This window comes from Triticum dicoccoides, chromosome 7A (genome assembly GCF_002162155.2).
Source record: "Triticum dicoccoides isolate Atlit2015 ecotype Zavitan chromosome 7A, WEW_v2.0, whole genome shotgun sequence".
NCBI classification, from domain to species: Eukaryota; Viridiplantae; Streptophyta; class Magnoliopsida; order Poales; family Poaceae; genus Triticum; species Triticum dicoccoides.
In genome coordinates this window covers 180,101,315-180,118,826 of record NC_041392.1, presented here as the reverse complement: position 1 = coordinate 180,118,826, position 17,512 = coordinate 180,101,315, and the positions used below count along the sequence as shown (strand labels likewise).

General features: G+C 52.0%; 3 protein-coding genes across 3 annotated transcripts; 2 read left to right on the top strand and 1 right to left on the bottom strand.

The window, feature by feature from the left end:
- Nucleotides 1-4,613: 4,613 nt before the first annotated feature.
- LOC119331723 (exocyst complex component EXO70A1-like) lies at nucleotides 4,614-6,857 on the top strand. Its single transcript, XM_037604890.1, has 2 exons — nucleotides 4,614-5,116; nucleotides 5,234-6,857. The coding sequence occupies exons 1-2, from the start codon at nucleotides 4,641-4,643 to the stop codon at nucleotides 6,378-6,380; spliced, it is 1,623 nt and encodes a 540-aa protein (XP_037460787.1). The 5' UTR covers nucleotides 4,614-4,640; the 3' UTR covers nucleotides 6,381-6,857.
- A 4,119-nt stretch (nucleotides 6,858-10,976) lies between these two features.
- Nucleotides 10,977-13,237, bottom strand: LOC119331724. Its single transcript, XM_037604891.1, has one exon. The coding sequence runs from the start codon at nucleotides 12,495-12,497 to the stop codon at nucleotides 11,007-11,009; it is 1,491 nt and encodes a 496-aa protein (XP_037460788.1). The 5' UTR covers nucleotides 12,498-13,237; the 3' UTR covers nucleotides 10,977-11,006.
- A 4-nt stretch (nucleotides 13,238-13,241) lies between these two features.
- On the top strand, nucleotides 13,242-14,279 carry LOC119331725. Its single transcript, XM_037604892.1, has one exon. It carries the CDS (start codon nucleotides 13,298-13,300, stop codon nucleotides 14,174-14,176), a length of 879 nt encoding a protein of 292 aa, XP_037460789.1. The 5' UTR covers nucleotides 13,242-13,297; the 3' UTR covers nucleotides 14,177-14,279.
- The last annotated feature ends 3,233 nt before the right edge of the window (nucleotides 14,280-17,512 follow it).

Here is a 17,512-nt window from a genome sequence, read left to right as displayed (position 1 = left end):
GGTGACCCCGAAACTTTCCCGATGGCCGAAATAACACTTCCTATATATAATTCTTCACCTCCGGACCATTCCGGAACTTCTCGTGACGTCCAGGATCTCATCCGGGACTCCGAACAACTTTCGGATTACTACATACTCATATCTATACAATCCTAGTGTCACCGAACCTTAAGTGTGTAGACCCTACGGGTTCAGGAGACATGTAGACATGACCGAGATGACTCTCCGGTCAATAAACAACAGCGGGATCTGGATACCCATGTTGGCTCCCACATGCTCCTCGATGATCTCATCGGATGAACCACGATGTCGAGGATTCAAGCAACCCCGTATACAATTTCCTTTGTCAATCGGTACGTTACTTGCCCGAGATTCGATCGTCGGTATCCCAATACCTCATTCAATCTCGTTACCGGCAAGTCACTTTACTCGTACCGTAATGCATGATCCCGTGACCAGACACTTGGTCACTTTGAGCTCATTATGATGATGCATTACCGAGTGGGCCCAGAGATACCTCTCCGTCATACGGAGTGACAAATCCCAGTCTTGATCCGTGTCAACCCAATAGACACTTTTGGAGATACCCGTAGTATACTTTTATAGTCACCCAGTTACGTTGTGACGTTTGGTACACCCAAAGCACTCCTACGGTATCCGGAAGTTACACGATCTCATGGTCTAAGGAAAAGATACTTGACATTGGAAAAACTCTAGCAAACGAACTATACGATCTTGTGCTATGTTTAGGATTGGGTCTTGTCCATCACATCATTCTCCTAATAATGTGATCTCGTTATCAATGACATCCAATGTCCATAGTCAGGAAACCATGACTATCTGTTGATCAACGAGCTAGTCAACTAGAGGCTTACTAGGGACATTTTGGTGTCTATGTATTCACACATGTATTACGATTTCCGGATAACACAATTATAGCATGAATAAAAGACAATTATCATGAACAAGGAAATATAATAATAATCCTTTTATTATTGCCTCTAGGGCATATTTCCAACAGTTGCTTATGTTTAGCACTAAAGTTTCCCCATCTAGCATCAAAGTTGCTTTTCAAAAAAAAATCAAAACATATCTAGGTGGGGTTTAATTTTGAAGAGCTCGTTGCGACCTGGCTAGCCAACACGTGTGCATTCAATAGCGTTGGCGGGCAGACTCCCCCAGAAAAGGAAAGCACCAGGATCTCACACCATCCATCCCACATAGTTTAGAAAATTGGGATCACGATAGACGACTTAGATCCCACGAAAACTTTTCGACATTGTAGTCAACTTAGGTCCCTTGATGGACAGGCCCCATAGTATTGCAGGTAGGGATGGAAAAAAGCTCGAAGCTCGGGAGCTAAATGAGTAGCTCGTGACTCGACTCGAATTGAATTGAACTCGAAGGATAACGAGTCGAGCCAAGCTTTAGTTTAAGATCGTTTATAGACCGAGTTAAACGATCCAATATCACAAGTATTCGTCTAACTCATTAGGCTCGGTACAAAAGATCAGCCGCTCCCAATCAAAAAAAATATCAGCCACTCGGCACCTTACGTCCCAGGCGCACAAACACAAGGCCCAACTGATGAAGGCCCAGCCGCCCAGGAGACTCATGCGTTACAAGGAAATTACAATTGTTTGGTGATGTGTATGTTTAATATATACATAATCATTTTTACCATATTTGAGGTTTTATGTTCATATCTCTAACGAGCTTAACAAGCTAAACGAGTCAGCTCGCGAGTAAATGAGTCGAGTCAATCTTGGGTTTGAGCTCGTTATAGTAATGAGTCGAGTCGAGCTAACTTGTTAATGAAACAAGCTTTAGCGAGTTGAGCCGAGCTAGCTCGACTCAACTCGAATTCCAGCCCTAATTGCAGGCAATTGAGGACCACTCGTACATAACTTCGTAGCGACGTAGGTAAACTTGGTTTGTGAAGTAGACAACTTGGAAGCCATGTTATGCAACTTTCCACTCTATGGTAAACAACTTTAACAGTATGATAGGCAACTAAACTATTTACAACTTATTTTTCGATATGCAACTTAGCAACCATGTTAACCACCTATTACACTACTGCATACAACTAATTAGGAGGCTACTAGGCGTATTCAGTTATACACAAGGTGCAATTCATCTAACATTAGAGTGGCTCATGTTTAGCACTAAAGTTGCCTCATCTAGCATCAAAGTTGCTTTTGAAAAAAAACCTCAAAACATATTCATATGAGATCTAGTTTTGAAGAGCTCGTCACGAGAAACCCAACGATGAAAACAGATTATAATTCCGACATGTGGTTCAAAAATTATAGCCTTTTGAATTTCTAATGCAGGAATCAATGCATGTTACATCATTACTGGGTTCAGACGGTTGGTCAGATGAGGTGAAGAAAAATCAACATATTATACCCGAGGAATCTTTCCATATATACAATAGATGGGTGAGCAGTTTTCTAAATCTGGCATCAATCTGTCCCATCATGCAATCCATGGCTCGCGACAACGTAAGGCCAACTCCACCGCGCGACCCTATCCTGTCCGGCCCCATCCGTTTGGGGTAAAACGGACAAAGGAGGCGGCCCAGCGTGCGACGGCCCGGACCCATCTTGTCCGTTTTGTGTCCGGGCCGACCCATTTCGAGCGCAAACTTGCGCCGGGTTTGGGTTGCGACGGACACCAAACGGACGCGCGCCTCGTCCGCGTCGGGGTCGCGTGGCAGGCGGCTACCTACCTCACACCCGCCCACATCAATGCACATGAGCGGGCGGCCACACCTGTCATCCGCACGTCGAACGGTCGCCGTCCTTCTTTAAGTGGGAAGCGTGGACGGGTCGTCGTCCACACTGCCCCACGCCATCCCGCGGCCTCCTCGAAACCCGACAGCCCCAGTCCCAAACCCTAGCCAACACCTCGCCGGCCGGCCGCCCGCAGCCATGGGCCGCAAAGGCAAGCACGACCGCGAGGCTGGTTCCTCGTCGGGACGCCGCCGCGGTTCGCCATCGCCACCACGCCGGGCCCCCGCGCCGCCCGCCTTCTCCATCGCGCCCACGTCCGCCGGCGAGCGCGGCCGGCATTACGTCTACTCGTCGGTGTGCCGCCGTTATTGGGAGACGAGGACGCCGCTCCCCTGAAGCGACGTCCATCTCCCCAATAACTGGCATCTCTCCGCCGACCGGGTCCCGATCCCGCCGGTCCCGACGAGCGGTCGTGCGCGCGACAAGGAGATCGAGCGCCGTCGCCGCCTCCTCCCCGACGACATCTTCTACGACCCCAGGTACGCCCCCGACTTCGGGCTCTGGGACACCTGGTTTCGTGACGAGCACGACACCAGGCGCGCGTCGTTCTTCGCCGGCACCTCGACGGGGCCGCGGCGGCCACGACAGGAGCGCGCAGCGCCTGCTCCGTAGGAGCGTGGGCGTAGGCGGGTGCGCGGCGTCACGCCCACGCCATCGCCTTCCCCGTCTCCGTCGCCACCTCCCCCTCCTCGCATGACAGCGGAGGAGGAGGCCCGTCTCCTGCAGCGTGTCATGGAGGACTCCATGAACACGCACGACGAGCGGCAGTGGGACGGCCTGGAGGAGACCATGGCCCTCTCTGTCGCCGGGGACGTCGCCTTCCTGGAGCTGCAGATGGCGGCCGTCACGGAGGAGGCGATGGAGGAGGATCTGCCGGCCGCGTTCCAGCAGCTGCTGGGCCAGGGGTGGGGCTGGTCCTGCACTGCTTCGGAGATGGCCGCCGGCGTGGGCGTGAACTGGTGCCCCACTCCGCCGCGGTCACCGGAGCGAGAGGCGTCGCCCCGGGAGGAGGTGGTGCAGGCACCTCCGGCCGTCCAGCCCACCCCTGTCTACCACGCACCGCCGGCCCACCTGTGGACGCCGCCGGCCTACGTCGACCTCGTCACCGATGACAACGACACCAGCGGCCAGTGAAGACGGCGACGGCCACGGCATCGACGGGCGCGGTAGAAGCGCGCGGGAGGCATTTTTTTATTTTGTTTCTATATGTTAATTATGAAACTGGGCCTTTTAATTGGCCGTAGAAACTGGGCTGTTTTGTGGCCGACCCCTATATATGTTTTATGTTTCTTTAAAATGTGTTTATTTACCTTTTTAGTTTGACAAAGTCGGACACGGACGAACTCATCGGCGCCCCAAAAAGATAAAATCCTGGCAATTCAGACGTCTGTTTGGGATCGCGCGGTGGAGTTGGCCTAATAACACAGATGCACTTTTAACCATTTGGGATAATGATCAGCCCCAACTCCCACAGAACAGATCGAAGGTCCACCTCAGTTCCCCATTCGGTCTCTGGATCTACCTACAAGTCAACAACCCAGTCTTCGGGTCAAGGTCCGGCTCCGGCAAAACCGCATACGGCAGAGCGCCGCTTCTGCTCGCCGCTCTGACCTCTGCATGGGCGCCGCGGCAGGGAAGGCCGTCGAAGACTTGGCATCTGCTGCTGATGGGACAACAACGCGAGCGGAGGATCGGCTCGCCGTCGCTGAGCGCGTCATCCTCGAGTTCGAGCGCCGCCGCTCATCCTGCGACGGCTCCGACGTCGGCATATGGGACGCGCAGGCGACCTGCACCAACCAGGGCCTCCTCGCCGCGGTCGACGAAATAGTCTTCCTCAAGGAGATGCACGCGTTCCCCATGGCCTCACCCGCCGGCCGCCGCATGGACGGCGCCCTCCGGGCCGCCATGTCGTGCCTCATGGAGGAGTTCCTCAGCCTCAGGGTGTGGGACGGTTCCCAGCTCGAAGGCAGGAGCGGCCTCCGCTTCGCCATCGACAAGCTCTCCGTTTCAGTGGCAGCGGCCCGTGGCGCGTCGTCGTCGTTCGCCTTCCTAACCGGCGGAAGCACGGCCAGCACGGTGAGAACCAGCACAGGCGAGTTGAGCTCCCGCACCGTCGATGTACTTTACGCGTCCGGCTCCGGGAGCCAGCCGGCCGGGCCTGATGTCTTCTCGGACGAGGAGTTTCCCGATGAGCTCGACCTGATCTGCCCGGCGAGCTTGTCCGTCCTCCACGAGATCTCACTGCGTGTCATCCGTGCCGGCTATACGAAAGAGCTGCTGCACACGTTCGCCGACGCTCCCTGCGAAGTTTTAGACAGGTACAAACAGAATCCTCTTTAAATTCTTGATTGAAAGGTACAGATCTGAATTTGGCATTTGGCCTCTTTTCTGTCAGAGTTGATGAACTGGAATATTGTGACCATGGATTGGAGCAGGTTCTTGTCGATTCTCCAACTCCAAGTGGGATGCTCTCCGGAGGCCGAGACCGGCGAGTCAATCAGCTATGAGAACGCCGAGTGGTGGACGGCGGAGGACATGATCCGGCGGTGGATCCTGGCGACCAAACTGGTGGAGAAGGCCCTCGTTACTATGCAAACGCAGCTCCACGCGCAGAGCAACGGCGCCTTCGACAGGTTCAAGAACGACTACATCATGGCCATGGCGAAGCGGAGATCCTACATCCTGCTCAGATTCGCAGACGGGTTCACCAGCACGCGCTCGCCGGAGAAGCTCATGTACGTCCTGGAAATGTACGAGGTCCTTGGCAGCGCTGTCCCTGGGCTCGTGCTCGTGCTCACCGGGCAGCACAAGGAGCTCTTCTCCCGGCAGGTCGAGGTGGTTCTCGCAAAGCTGGCCCGCGCGCTGAGGGCCATGATCGGCGGTGCCGTCACAAAGGTCCGAGCCGGCGGGAGCTCTGGGACGCAGGGCGAGACGCGCGGGGTCGGCGCCGGCGTCCATCCGCTGACGCGGTATGCCGTGTCCTGCATCGAGTCGCTGGCACCGCACCGCGGCGCGCTGGATGTGATCCTCGCGAGCACGGGCGGCATCCTCGAGGGCGTGAACTCGTTCGGCGATCTCTTCTCGGAGCTAGTCGCGTCCCTGGAGCCCAAGCTGGAGGAGATATCCACCCTCCGCGGCGAGGAAGGAGGCGGCCTGCGGCACCTCTTCCTGGCCAACAACACCAGCTTCGTGCTTATACGCGCCGGCGCGATCGGGGGAGACGACGAGTGGGCCGCGTGCCGCCGGAGCCGAGTCGAGCAGCACGTGGCGGGCTACGTCGAGGCCTCCTGGGCGCCGGTCGTGGCCTGCCTCGAGGCCGGCAAGCCCGCCACCAAGGCGCTGGCCAAGTTCAACGCCGCGCTCGATAAAGCGTACAGCGGCCACGTACGCTGCGAGGTCTCGGACCCCGAGCTCAGGGCGGCGCTGCGGAAGGCCGTGTCGGAGAACGTCGTCGGTGCTTATGGCGCGTATCTGCTGGAGCACCCCAAGCTTGGCAGGTCTGCCAGGCACACGCCCGATACCCTGGCCGGGTTGGTGTCCGACTTGTTTGAAGGAGAGGACGCGTCGGGCAATCATTCCTAGCACTGCTCGGAATACGCGGCCGGCTCGGATTCTGTGTTCGATTGCAACCCGAGGCGGTTTCTTTCTTGGGTCTACAAATAGGTCATGAATTTGCAGATCAGGTTACAGACCTGGGCGACAGAGGCCGGTGAACCACGGCGACCGCGCCGGCAAAAGATCGCGGCCTGTGGACAAGCAGCAGAAGCACCTCTATCTTGTTCTAGACGACTGGACCAGGGGCTTCACCATCCGCAAGATCGACATCGACGCCATGGACAGCCGCCCCGACCTGGACCTGGAGCCCGCACCTGTTTATCCCGTAAACTTTTTTTTTAACGCAAAGGCAAAAGATTTGCCTCATTCATTAATTAAAGGGGAAGACAAGGTTTAAGTCGGAGCCACATGAGGCCCACTGAATACAAAGTCATTACTCTCGCGGTATCAAATTACTCAGGCGTTTCGCACCTGCTAGCACCCAGAGCCTAGCTTCCTTCTTCAAGTTTCGCAAGATAACTTGGGGGGGCGTCGATTTCTTCTGGAAGACCCTTGTATTTCTCTCATTTCAAATAGTCCAGGTGGTGAGCAAGGTGAGGGTCGCCATAGCCTTGCTGCGCCTGGCCATATGAGTCCACCAACTACTGAGAGAGTGATGAGCCGCCCACTGGTTGGTGTTGATATCGCCAATTTGTAACCAATCTCTAATCAGCCTCCACAACCGCATAGTGTACCGACATCTGTAGAAAAGGTGAGCGGCGGACTCGAACTCCCTCTTGCATAACGGGCAGAGACCACAATTTTGCATCCCGCGCCGCTCTAGGCGGTCAACCGTCCACACCCTATTTTGGATGGCTAGCCATGCGAAGAATTTGACCTTGGGGGGTGCCCAGACTTTCCAAATGACCTTGTTCATGGGCGTGAGGATAGCTCCCATGAATTGCGCCTTATATGCTGATTTGGCCGAGTATTCCCCATTAGGGGAGAGCTTCCAAATGATGGTGTCATGGACGTCTTGGGAGATGTTTATATGAGAGAGCAGAGACCACAGTTCAACGAATTGAGTCACATGATTCCAAGTCAGCTCACAATGCATGTCGATGGCCTTGATCCACGCATCATCGTGCAAGGCCCTACTAACCTTCCAACTTTTGCGCTTCGAGATCTTGTATATGAGGGGTGCAACATCAATTGGCTTCTTGCCGCTGAGCCACGGTGCGTCCCAAAATGGCGTCCTTTCCCCATTGCCAACTATGATGGTGGTGAGAGCATAAAAAAGATCCATGTCCTCTTTGTCGCATGGGTTTCCCGAACCAACCCAAATCTTCGTTGGGTCATGCCACTCATACCATGGCCAACGCAACCGGAGAGCTCTGGCAAATTTGTCAAGATGTAAGACACCTAATCCTCCTAGGTGAGTAGGCCTACAGACCATTTCCCAATTAACTTTGCACTTCCCTCCGGAGACCTTTTTCGTGCCCGCCCAAAGGTAAGCACGCTCAATCTTGTTGATGCTCTGGAGAACGGATGGTGGCACAATGAGTGGGGTGAGGTGGTGGATGGCCTGGGAGGTGAGGACCGACTTCACAAGAGCCCCACGTCCAATGGAGGTGATATGCATGCCCTCCCAAGGCACAAGCTTGTTCGCAATTTTGTCCTCCAGGTGTTGGTAGTCCACTCGCTTAAGTTGCCAAACAGAAAGCGGCAATCCGAGATATCTCATGGGGAAAGAAGCTCGAGTGGCTAGCATGTCCTCAAGTATGGTGTCCAAATCCAAGTGTCGACACCGAATAGGCACCACGGAGCTCTTGTGAAAGTTTGTGTGCATCCCTGTGACCTCACCAAACCCCTCCAGGATGTCGGCCAGGTTTCTAATATCCTCCCGAATTGGCGCCACAAAGACAGCCGCGTCGTCGGCATAGAGTGATGTCCGAATAATGGTGCCACGCCCTCTAATCTTGTGCAGAAGCCCAATCCGAGTGGCTGAGTTGAGCAGTTGTTGTAGCGGGTCAATTGCAATAACAAAAAGAAGCGGTGACATCGAGTCTCCTTGCCGTAGGCCCTTCTCGTGGCTAATCGGAGAACCGGGAACCCCATTGAGGAGCACCCGTGATGATGAGGTGCTAAGAAGGGCAGCAATCCAGTCACAAAATCTACTAGGGAAGCCGCGCCACTGAAGAATATCAAGGACATATTCCCACCGGACCGAGTCAAAAGCTTTTCGCATGTCCAGTTTGAAAAGGAGTGACGGAGTCTTATTCTTGTGGAGGCGGCGTGTAAGGTTTCTAACGTACATGAAGTTGTCATGAATGCTTCTCTTCTTTATGAAAGCACTTTGGGCGTTGGATATGAGGTTGTTAATGTGTGGGCTAAGCCTCGCTGCAAGCATCTTGGAGACAATCTTGGCAATGGCATGGACGAGGCTAATGGGCCGGAAATCAGTGATGTCTTCTGCCCCATCCTTCTTGGGCAGAAGCACAATATTAGCGGAGTTGAGCCACTGGAAGTTGTCTACATGTAGGTTGCCAAAGTTATGAATCACAACCATGACCTCCACCTTAATGATATCCCAACAAGACTTAAAGAATGCACCGGTAAAGCCATCCGGGCTGGGTGCCTTGTTGCACGGCATATGATCAATGGTGCACTTGACCTCCTCCTCAGTGAAAGGTGAATCAAGACCTTCCAAATCAACCTGGCCCATTTCAATATTTGCCCAATTAAAATCCCGACACCTTGGCGTGCCTCTTCCAATGGCGCTGGAGAAATGATTATGCACAATAGTTTCCTTCTCCAAGTGGTCGGTGACCCACCCATTGTTATGCTTTAACCGGTGTATGTGGTTCTTGCGCCGTCTACCGTTGACCCTCAGATGGAAAAACTTGGTGTTAGCGTCGCCCTCTCTGATGTTGGAAATGCGAGCACACTGCTTCTTACGCGCCCTCTCTAACACAGCCAGGCTCATGACCCGCCTCTTCAGCCTAATCCGGAGGTCCTGCTCATCATGGGAGAGAGGGCGAGATTCTTGAGCAATGTCAAGTTGAAGGATGATCAGCAAGGCCGCATGAAGATGAAGCTTGGCCTTGGAGAAGAGTCCCTTACTCCATCTAGACAGATGCAAGCTCGTGTTCTTTAGCTTATGGAATAAAACATGACAGGGCTCCGAGTGAGAGATTGGTTCTTGCCAAGCCTGTTGCACAACATCCATAAATCCTGGTATTCTTGTCCAGAAATTCTCAAACTTGAACGTGCGAGGTCGCCGAGGGCCACTGTCATCGGCAAGAAGAAGGGGGCAATGATCAGACAGGGAGCTTGACAGGGCATGCAAGATGTCTGAGTCAAAATGTATGTCCCATTCAGAATTGCAAAAGAAGGAGTCGAGTTTGCACAAGGTCGGGTTCTCCCTTTCATTGCTCCAAGTGAACCGACGATTCTGTAAGTGGATTTCCTTGAGCTCACCAAGATTTAGCGCTGCTCTAAATCGGTTTATCCGGCTAATGTTGATGTTTCTCTTATTTTTGTCTCGTGCCCGGTAAATTTGGTTAAAGTCACCGAGAGCAAGCCACTTGACTCCGGCATTTGGCTTCAGGGCCACCAGCTCTCCAAAAAAATCATTCTTCCGGCCGGAATCCGTTGGGCCATAGACGGATGTGATCAAAAATTGCGAATCAGAGTTGCGGATGTTTACGTTGGCGGAGAGACAAAATTCGGATGTCCTCACATTTGAAACCTCAACAACAGAGTCATCCCAGAGCATGACTAAGCCACCGCGAGTGCCATTGGCGGGCCTTTGAGCAAAGCTACGGAGCCGGTTGCCGCCGAGATAGCAAGCAAGGAATTGATCAATACATGCCATTTTCGTTTCCTGAAGACAAACAATGTGGCAAGAAGAAGCGGAAATTGTTTCATGGACCGTAGCACGTCTGTCAGGGCAGTTTAACCCCCTGACATTCCAACTCATGATGTTAATCTTTTGTTCTACCATTGAGAAACAGAGCAGTCTTCATAAAGTAGCCTCCCAGGCCAAGTTCACATAGCAGCCACAAAGGGCACAATAGAACCAGCATGCTGGACAGCAGCTGATGCCAACAGGGTAGATTCATAACACAAACATGAGCCCCACAACATAACAGAGACACAGAAAGTTTTGCTAACATGATGAACTAAAAAACTACAGCAGGTGGGCCTTTGAAATGCTTCAGGCTCCAGTGCCGACCTCCGAGCCGACGGCGCCGTCATGGTCCAGTGCAGCAGCTCCGCCATGCTCTAGCAGTGCGTCCTCCACTTCAGCAGCCCGGCCTGAGTCAAGTTGGAACAGCGCCCTGAGTGCAGAGATCACCGTTCCTGGGACTTGATCCTCGAACTGGTCGGCGAGCTCTTTCATCGTGCGCTCAGTAACATCCTCTCCATCTTTGACGATTCCCAGACCACGGCACACAAAAGCCTGGGCCTCCTTGGCAGCAGGGGCGGCCCGGCGGCGCGCTTTGATTCTTGCACTGGACTGCCGAAGAGAGAACCCACCGTTGCAGTCGATGTCCATCCCGGCCAGAGTCTTGCGCCTGTTGGTGAGTGCCCTTGACTGCTGGACAGGAGGCGAAAGCAGCAGCGGTGCTGTGGCCTGCACGAAGAGTGGAGCCAAGATGTCCGAGCTGTCTATTTCAGTGGAAGTCGGGGCGGACACAACCGCACTCTCCACGGGAGCCTCGAAACCAGGTGGACGAGGCGGCGTAACCACAGACAGAGGCTGGACGAGACGGCACGGTGAACATAGTTGTAGGGCCGCCTGTACCCCGGCGGAGAGCGCGTCCATTGAAGGGACATGGCCGCCCTCTGAGCTTGGCATCGCCGGAAGCACCGATGAGGGAGATCTGGGTGGCGTGAGGTTGCTGCGAGACCGTTGCCTGGCCCCGTGTGGTGAGACCTGACGATGGGGACTGCGTCCCCGCTCCTGTGTTGGGGAAGTAGGCAGCGTGGCCAGGCCAGCTTCTGCAGCCCCAGGCTGCTGAATGCGACGCCACACCAGGGCACCAGCAGCATCGCGATGCGGCCTGGCCAACGGCGTGCTCTCCCCTTGAACAATTGTTGCCGGCGTAGGTGCGGCACCCCGGTGACGATCACGACGGTCCTCAGCATGCCTTCCTTCATCCCGTCGTCCTCCCTGTCGCGCCTCCCCTCCACAGCGCGCGAGCGACTACGAAAGAAGCGGTCGGACCATGACCCTTGGCGCTCGTCTGGGCGCCCACGTCGGTCTGCGTCGTCTCTGTCTCGGCGATGTTTGTCGTCGTCATCGTCGCGGCGACGGCGGTCGTTGCCGTTGTTGTGTCGTCCACCTTGGTTGCTCTCCCTGATGGCAACCTCTCCATCAATGATCCCATATTGCCAGTCGAACTGGTGCTGGTAGCGCGGCGTTGAAGCGTCCTGACCAAAGTCTTCATGCAGGTCGAGATGCACGATCACCCGGTACGTGAGCCCAAGCCTCCCCTGTTGTTGTGTTGAGGAAGAGCTGGCCGCAACAGAGTTGAAGCCAGGGAGCGGCTCAGAGCTGGAGACGATGATGCTGCTGCCGGTCGCGTTGCCGCCGATGAGTGTCAACCACATGACCTTGGGAATCGCTGATGGATTGGCCGTCCAAGCCCAGAGGTTGAGCGACGACGCGTCTTCTTTCTGGGTCGTGGCCGCATCAAAGTAGTGCGTGACGGCCGCGCCGCCGATGAGCTTGCCCGCAACCTCCTCGTTCCACGCGTTGAGTGGAACATTCTCCAGGCAGAGATGCACATGGTGGCGCAGCTTGACCGCGTCGGCATGAGCACGCGGTGACCAGTTGGAGAAGCGGATGTCCAGCTCTCCCTCCAATATCCTTCCTGGCGCGGCGGTGACGGCGTCGCGGTGGTGCTGATGCTTGAAGGTGATGAAGAAATCTTCTGGGTAGTGCGGGATGACGACGAAGAACTCCTTGCTGATGTGGGTGCGCGAGTGGATGACGTTGGCGATGTCAGCGGCGGCCACGCGAGGACGCCTCCCACCGAGCCACACGATTGCTGCATTGTTTTGCAGGAAGGCCGCCTGCTGCTCCAAAGCGGGTGTGGTCGCCATGACCACAGCGCCCTCAGCTGGGCGTGTCGCAGGGTCCCCAGGCCGGGGCATGGCTGTCTCAGACGAGGGGAGCTGCCGGTCCGGATGGGGACCCGTCGGTGAAGCGGGAGGGGGTGGGGTGGGACGGGGGGACCGAAGCGCAGCTCACAGTTCTTGGCCTTGTGCCCACTTCTTGAGCAGAGGTTGCAACGGATGGGGTCCCTGCAATTGATGGCAATATGCCCTCTTGAATGACAGTGGAAGCAGCGCCTTCTCTCCCTCTTCTGCCTTGAATTTGAGTGAGACTGAACACCATGGAAACCAGCTGGTTGGTAGCTGCGATTTGAATGCTTGTAGCCAGTAGAAGAGTTCCTCCACCAGTACCTTGGCTTGACCAGCTCCCAGCGAACATTAAGAGCAGGATTTGCCCCCTCTAGCAAGATCTGAAGAGCAGGCACAGCAGGGCGCGGGGCGCCGCGCACGGCATCTGCAAAGGAGGGGGCGCCGCGCTCATAATGGCCCTCCGGCGCTACCGTCGCATCGCCACCAGCGGCAGTAACACGCCCTCCTTGAAAGCTTCCGGTGAGAGCTTGACTTGAGCTGGCGTTGGCTTGGAGCGGAGTTTTCGGGGCAAAGGACGAACCTGACGGCGTCGGGCGGCGAGCGTTGGGGGACGGGATCTGGATCCGGTAGGATGGTGGCGGTGGGGTAGGGAAGCCAGGGGGTTTGGACGAGGTGGCCGTTGCTGTGGAAGCAGGGGAAGCAGGGGATGCGCGGGATGCTGGCACCATGGCTTGTGGCTGCGGCCGCCGGAGCGGCGGGGCACAGGGTGCGGGGGCGGCGCGGTCGCCTTAGCCGTCGCCCAGCTCGTGATGTGGGATTTCACCGCTTTCAACTTTTATCCCGTGAACTTCACCGCTCTGGGCAGCAACATCTTCATCGCGAGCAACAGGCACCCCGGCACCATGGTGTACGACACGGAGACGGGCGGGCTGGCCATCGGCCCTCTCCTCCCGGACCCGCTGCTCGGCGGCACCCGCGTCTTCGCGGCCACCGGCGACACGCAGCAGCTGTACGCGCTGAAGTACAGAATCTGTGACATGCAGCAGGCCTTCGAGGTGATGTCCACGGCCTGCGTCGAGGATTGGCATCCCACCTCTTTCCCAAACCCAAGCCAGGACTGGTCGTGGGCAACCGTCCCGTCGCCACCGCCATTCCCCAAGGATTCCCTGATCACCGCCTACGCCATGCACCCGGACGGACGCACTCTCTTCGTGTCTTGTGGAAGCAACCACGACACACACCACCACCACACCTACTCCTTCGACACCAAGAACCATAAATGGAGGTCTCATGGCGACTGGGCGTTGCCTTTCCAAAATCAGGGCTACTTCGACGGCGAGCTGGACGCGTGGGTCGGCCTTCGCAAGGACGGCTACGTCTGCGCCTGCCGGGTGCCGTCCCGCAGCAGAACGCTCGCCGCGCAGCCGGACTGGAAGATGGCAAAGGAGGAGCTCTTCCTCGAGCACCCGGGGAGCATGGGTGCCACCCTCACGCACATGGGGAACGCCAGGTTTTGCCTTGTGGAGACGGAGGAACTGGAGTTTGACGGCTTCATGCTCTATATCACCATTTTTGGTCTCAAGTACAACCATGAGGGAGAGCTGCAACCCACCGCCCGTCGCACCACCAAATCATGTCGACTGCATAGGAATCTCCTGCAGTTTTCGCCTGTGGCGTTCTGGTTATAGCTTGGAAATGGCTGTTTGGCTTGGTTGTATGTAATGCATCTATGTCCTTCTCATGGATGTAAATATTGATTTGTCGCAATAAAGAAAATTCTTCTCTTGCCCATTTTTGTGGAACCTACTAAGTTATCTTTACTACGAACTGAATGCCCGTGTGCTGCCATAGAAAAATAAATATAACTTAAAACTGGTATATATGAAGATAAGTTATGTATTACAACCCCACCCGTCGGTTTGTAACGACGGTTACCCTCAAGTGTTTGCTCGCTTCTTTCTTGTTCCCTCCCCATCCCGCCTGATGTCTCCATGAAAAACATGTGCTATTGGGCCTCTAGGCAAGGTCTCTCTAGCACTTCTCCTTTCCTTCTTGGACTGAGAGCATCTCTAGCACATCTTGTAAAAGTCCATACCGCAATAGAGTTTCCGATATACCCTAAAACATGGGAGACAGAGCTCTCGCTGAAGGCAGTGACTTATATAGGCCGGCACAGCTCGCGCGAGGCCACTGCATCTTTTTTTTGTTTGTTCGACCTTTTGTTTTCTGTTTTTTTACTTTTATTTACACTTCCAAAAATTGTACACATATATATTACAAAATATATTTTTCACAGTGTTTTGAAATGTTAAATGTGTATGGGGAAAAACCATGTATACAAAAAAAATACAATGAGTGTGAAAAAAATTGATTATGTATTTAAAATATGTTACACAAGTATTTGAAAATTGTTAACCAAGTGTTTGAAAAATGTTAAATGTGTATAGAAAAAATGTTGACCAAGTATTTAAAAAATATAAAATCTTTTGATCATTTATATGAAAATAATAATCAAGCATTTCGAAGGATTTGAACAAGTATTTCAAAAATGTTAATCAAGCATTTGGAAAATACTAAATATGTAATAGAAAAAATATTGTCCATGCATTAAAAATGTAATATTGCATTTGAAAAATATTGATAAAACATTTAAAAATATTAAAACTTTATAAAAAATGTTGGCCATGTATTAGAAAAAGGTCAATCTTGTGTTTGGAAAAAGTTTAAAGTATGTATAGAAAAATGTTGACCATATACAAAAAAATGTTCATCTTGGATTTGAAAAATATTAATCAAGCATTTGAAAATTGTGTAAAATGTGTATAGAGAAAATATTGATTATATACAGAAAACAGTTTGTATTGGGAAAAAATTAATGTGTATTACAAAATGTTGTTGACATATAAAAAATATAGAGTGAAAACCAAAAGAAACTAGGAAAACCAAAAAATGAAAGCCGAAAAAAATACAAAATCAAATCAAAGAAACAAATGAATAAAAACAAAAAACATAGAAGAATAAAAGAAGGAAAGTGAGAAAGAATAGAAAAACGATAAAACCATGAAAAAAATGAAGAGAAACCAAAAGAAAACCAAAAGAAAAAATGAAGTATAATAACGAAAGAAACCGAAGAAGAAATAAGAAAACCGAACAAGAACCAGAGAAACCAAAAAAGAAGGAAAAAAATGAAGAGATAAAAAGCTCCTGTCTTTATCTCAAGTAATGTGTGCCTCCAATGCAAACACGAAGTCAACAATGACCCAGTGACTTGCGGCTCCATGCACAATCGAAATGACCAGGGAGCGGATCCACGAGACAATCTTTAATTGAGTACTCCTTCCAAAAATCATTTTCATCTCCCCATGTTGCGACAAATGACGCACATGCGTCCAAATCTCGAACCGTTTTCATTGTTGGATTTCTCGTGTCGAGATTTTTTTAAAAAAATTCCATGCCAATAGGTTTTGATGAACTTTTTTTCAAAAAAAAGACGAAAATACCACACCAGGGAGCACTTTTTTTTCTTTCCGAAAGCTGCTTCCGAGAGCACGGCCGTGGCTCTCGCGAAAGCAAATTTATGCCTCTTGCGAAAGGAAAAGGAAAACATGTTATTTTCGTTTCCGAGAGGCACGATCGTTCCTCACAGAAACAAAACCGTGTCAGTCGCAAAAGCAAAACCGTACCTCTCGTGAAAGTAAGAAAAAAATATGTATTTTTCGTTTCCGAGAGACACGGCCTCTCACGGAAGCAAAACCGAAATTTCTTTTCTCGCTCTGCATACACACGCTGGTTTGAGGGGTCGCCGCGTTTTCAAAGGCCATCTGGGCGACATGGGCTCCGCTAAGATGTAAGTTGTTTGTCTGCCTTGCGGTTAGAAAGGGGATTTGGACTGCTGATCGCCTCGCCAAACGTGGTACCTCCCATATTGATAATTGTATTCTTGGCTCGAGTGAGTCCGAAGATGCAGATCATCTTCTGGTTGGTTGTTCAATCTAGCTATACTGGATTTACCGCGATCACTCCTACCATCAACACCTTCCTTTGTGAGTGGAGGTCATTCGCGAGAAGCGGAAGTAGACCTGAGGATAGGAAGAAGCTCAACTGTTGCATATGTCTTGCTTGGTCTATTTGGAAGGAGAGAAATAACCGAGTGTTTGTAACAAATGTAGATCAATTGACACATTCTTGTGATGTCAACTAACGTTCAGAGCAGGAGCCAAGTGCTTGGAGTCCTTTTTCCTCTAGGTTGCTAGGTTTTGCTTTTGGTAGTCTTTTCTGGTTGTCGTTGAAGTCGCTGTAGGGGTCGCTTCTTGTGGTTGTGTTGGTTGAGTCACGCTTCCTGTACTGTTAAAAGATTACGGTTTTTCTGCTCCTTTTCTTCTATAATAATGATCACATGCAGTTCTTATGCATTGTTAAAGACACAGTGTTGTTCGCCCCTACAATGCTCCAAATTTTGTAAAAACTAGACCCACCCGAGCCGAGTTGGTAACCATAAACCTTTGATCTACGAATTCAAGTGAATAGCAATGTAGATAAACTTTTGCTGTAATAGACTTTAATAATTTGATAAGAACATCAGACCCCACCCCCCCTCCCCAGCCGCCACTTTCCTCCTAAACATCCAGACCAATAATACCCGAATCTTATTTGGCACCTTAAGCACCGAAAACAGTGTAAATCTTATGGAACGCACACACCTCCGACCGAACGGGCTGGCTCACTTAGGACTATAGCGATAGTGCGGTTCTTCTAGCGTTTCTTTTTGTGGCCGGTTCTTTTGTATTCTGTTTCTGCCCGTTTTGTTTTAATTTTCATAAACTTTTTTATTTTCCTTTCCAAATTCGTGGATTTATTCAAATTGCTGAACTTTCTCAAATTCACAAAAGTTTTTTTCAAATTCGTTAACTTTTTCAAATTTTGTGTACTTTTACGAATTCATGAAAAATATCTTGTGAACTTTATAATAATTGGGAAACTTTTTCAAACTTTTGAACTTTTTAAAATCATGAACTCTTTGCAAA

Excerpts from the sequence above, each read along its gene's own strand:
- LOC119331724 (XM_037604891.1), bottom strand. The coding sequence starts at position 12,497 with ATGCCCCGGCCTGGGGACCCTGCGACACGCCCAGCTGAGGGCGCTGTG.
- LOC119331725 (XM_037604892.1), top strand. The coding sequence starts at position 13,298 with ATGTGGGATTTCACCGCTTTCAACTTTTATCCCGTGAACTTCACCGCT.
- LOC119331723 (XM_037604890.1), top strand. The coding sequence starts at position 4,641 with ATGCACGCGTTCCCCATGGCCTCACCCGCCGGCCGCCGCATGGACGGC. Across the intron at positions 5,117-5,233 it reads CCCTGCGAAGTTTTAGACAG|GTTCTTGTCGATTCTCCAAC; the intron begins GTACAAACAGAA and ends GGATTGGAGCAG.